Raw genomic sequence first — 3,419 nt, forward strand, 5'->3', positions numbered from 1 at the left:
TCGATATCCCCAGCGAAGTAAATATTTTTTTTGAAAGTATTTCTATTTAATGGTCCCCAGAACCAAATCCTGACATCTTACCACCCCACATGACACTGAAAGCACGCAGCAGGATTAATGGCTTAATAAGTACTGGGTTAAAAAAGTGAGTTTCAAGCACATTTATTACCGAAACAGGCAAGCATTGTATCCTATGAACTCCATAATTTTGTAAATACACACAAGTTTAATAACTTTCCTGTATAAGATCTCTAATGTTAATTACCAGAGCCGGAGGTGTACCAAGATTTACCCTAGCTTTTGTTCGCCGTTCAAGAGAAAGTGAAAGAACAATAAGATACCTAGTGAAAACCCCCTCTACCTTCAAAGTGGTTTAAAACATCAACTACAAAGGAAAAGAGAAATGTACCAGAAATAAACCTCCATTTTGACCATGAATGGCAAATTGGATCACATAATCACAACAGAAAAATGTTTCCCCTTTCTTTTTCTTCCGAGTCCCTAGTCTCTAAAAGACGAAAGCCTCATACAAGCATGCAGAACTAGATCTTTGACAAAATCCAGAAATCAAGCCACCGAGCAAAAGGAAACCTTCAAAACATCAATAGGTTACTTTTTATAATGCTTTTGGTTTGGGAGACCTCTTCTTCAGTTGTCTCCTTGGGATTGAGTTCTTCATGCCAATAAAAAAGAGCAATGCCCCAAACAGTGCCAAGTTCTGAAAGAGTAACAGACCATGGAATAGCATTAAGAGTTCATCACATACATGATGCAAATGTTAGATAGATCACCAGAAAACAGTAAAGGAAACAGAAAATTCTAAGAAATTAAGAAAAGATAAAACTCCAAACACATAAATATAATTCAGAAGTGCTAACCTGTGCAAACTTTGCAAAAAGCAGGTTAAATTCCTTGGTGTCAGCGTCATAGTTGTAAAAATCATACAATATTGGGGTGACGATGAGCTGGTGCAGAAGCTGCACAAGAAAAACGCAGCATTTTGTGTAATTGCCAGGTCAAATTGCCAGTTCACTACAAGAACAAATAGACCAGTAGACAAACCAGAAGATAAGCTCCAATAGAACTGCCAAAGATGAAAAGAAGGCTGCCAACAGCTTTCACAGACATAGCAGCAGCAACGGCGTGCTTCATCTGTAGAAAACAACTCCATGAGTTATGACATTCAAACAAACCCACTAAGAAAACAAAATGAGCCGGATCAAATCAGTGTAATACGCACTTCAAAATGTGGCACTTGAAATCCAGTATGAAACGACACATGTTTCGAGAAAGAACGGATTTTAGGTGCCATAATATGTGCTGCCGGCCCACCATTAGAACCAAATTCGTTGAACCTACAATCATGAACAATAAATAATGATCGACTTGCAACCGAGGTAATGATTTAGCAGTTCCATTTTAAAATGTTTTTTGATTATTTTTTAAAATTTATTTTTAATCTAAAATCACACACAAAAAAATTAAAGCAAAAAAGAATTTTTTTTTTTTAAAATTCACGGTCCATGGTGAAAACAAACTAAAAAAAATTCACGGTCCATGGTGAAAACAAACTGGTACAGTAGCAGTAAGCAAAAACGCATTTGGCAGTAATGTACAATTATGGAACAAACCGCAAACAGCAGAGCAACCAACGAAATTATCAAAAACCATCTCATCGGAAATCCAAACAATAGAAACCAACAAACTCAACACAGCAAATCAACATAATTACAAGGTCATAGCACACTTGGAAAGATATCCATCTCAGTAGCAGTACATCTGCAGAAAGCAAAGCAAACGACAACGGTGGAAAACAAGTCACCATGGATCAAAATTCCAAAAGAAAACATTAAACAAGAAGTAATCTCATTTTAACATAGCAACAAGCTCAAAATGGGTGTTCCATGGAGACACTTGACTTTACTAGTGCCCAAGTCTAGAAAGCATCAAAATCAACAGCTACTCATAAATTGTAACATAGCACTAATCTAACTTGCCGACCACTAATCAACAATTAACAATATCATGACAACCACAACTGACTCCAAATACCCACAAGATATTCATTAAATACAAAAAATTTAAAAATCTAACCAAGATCTACTTGTAGTAATTAATCGCCACGGAAAATAAAGCAGTAAACACGTAAATTAGTTAAAAAAATATATATGCCATCAGATAAATCTATCTAAGGATTTGCTTTAGAAACAGAGCATCAGAATCTAGAGTAAGGTGGGAGCATAAGATGCAAACCCCTAATTTTAATATAACTGCAGAAGTCTGTGTTTATAAATAGAAAAGGAAGAGCAGATCTGGAGAAGGCTTACTCTTGCCAAGCAGAGAGAATGAAAACAGAGACAAAGAGAACTCTTCCGACGAAAGAGATGAAAGCCATGACTGTAGGGATGAAGACACGCTGCTCCTCTACTACTGATGTCCAAAAGCAAACTTAATTCTTTTAAGTTTTTGCAAAGATCAAGACAGAGAGGGGGGAGATTTAAAAGGAGCCAAGCGAGGGACGGTGCTTTAAACGGAGACAGGCTTGTTAAAGGACTGGGTTTTTTCGGTTCGGCGCTAAGTGTTCATCCACTGCTATTCTCACTCCTGAGAGTATGGAAAGATTGATTACTCGCTTTTTTTTGTTGTACTGGCTTTTATTTCAAACTCTACACGTGTAGTGGCCAATCATGTCTTGTTCGATGAATGACGTGTTGCTTTATTATCGCGAGCTTGTTTATCAATCCACCCTGACGGTGTACGTAATGTGTATTAATGTTTTTCAAAAAAAATTGTCTTCGCGTGAGTTACTCCTACTTTTGCAAAATATTACAGTTGAAAGAAGTCCTCACCTACTTTTGGTCGGGGTGATCGTATAGTAATATCAATTATTTTATTTAATAATATATTAAAATATTTTAAAAAAAATTAAATTTATTTTTAACAATAATATATCAAAATAATTTAAAAAAATTAAAATCTTAAACATTCCAATTAAAATACGAGGCCACAGACCCCCTTCATTGTATTTTTAGTGTATTAATAAATTCACAATCAAATTTTTTATTAATTTAAATAAAAAAAATCATTTAAAAAATATAATTACAATTTAATATATTAAAACTTCATAAATTTATTAAAATTTCTCGCTAAAAAAATGATATGGTTTAGAATTTATTGATATATCAGGTACCTATTGAGGGGGAAAAAGAAGGAAGAAAAAATAGAAACTTAATTAAAATTATCGAATGGAGAGTTTTATGAGATTTTCTCAATTTTTTTAATTCATATTATTGTCTTTGTTTTTTTTTAATTCTTTTTAAATTAATTTCTATTAAAAATTGCTATATTGATATTAGTAAATATATTTTTAAAGTTATTTACTTGGTAAAATTGGATTAAATTTTAAATCCACCTATCAA

At 33.6% G+C, this 3,419-nt stretch overlaps 1 protein-coding gene across 1 annotated transcript; it reads right to left on the reverse strand.

Moving 5' to 3' along the window:
* Nucleotides 1-338: 338 nt before the first annotated feature.
* Nucleotides 339-2,615, reverse strand: LOC105129462 (uncharacterized). The gene is made up of 5 exons (XM_011031544.1): nt 2,328-2,615; nt 1,241-1,355; nt 1,063-1,152; nt 879-977; nt 339-718 (listed from the first exon to the last, which is right to left on the reverse strand). The coding sequence occupies exons 1-5, from the start codon at nt 2,393-2,395 to the stop codon at nt 617-619; spliced, it is 474 nt and encodes a 157-aa protein (XP_011029846.1). The 5' UTR covers nt 2,396-2,615; the 3' UTR covers nt 339-616.
* Nucleotides 2,616-3,419: the final 804 nt, after the last annotated feature.

Source organism: Populus euphratica, unplaced genomic scaffold (assembly GCF_000495115.2).
Source record: "Populus euphratica unplaced genomic scaffold, PopEup_1.0 scaffold18.1, whole genome shotgun sequence".
Lineage (NCBI taxonomy): Eukaryota > Viridiplantae > Streptophyta > Magnoliopsida > Malpighiales > Salicaceae > Populus > Populus euphratica.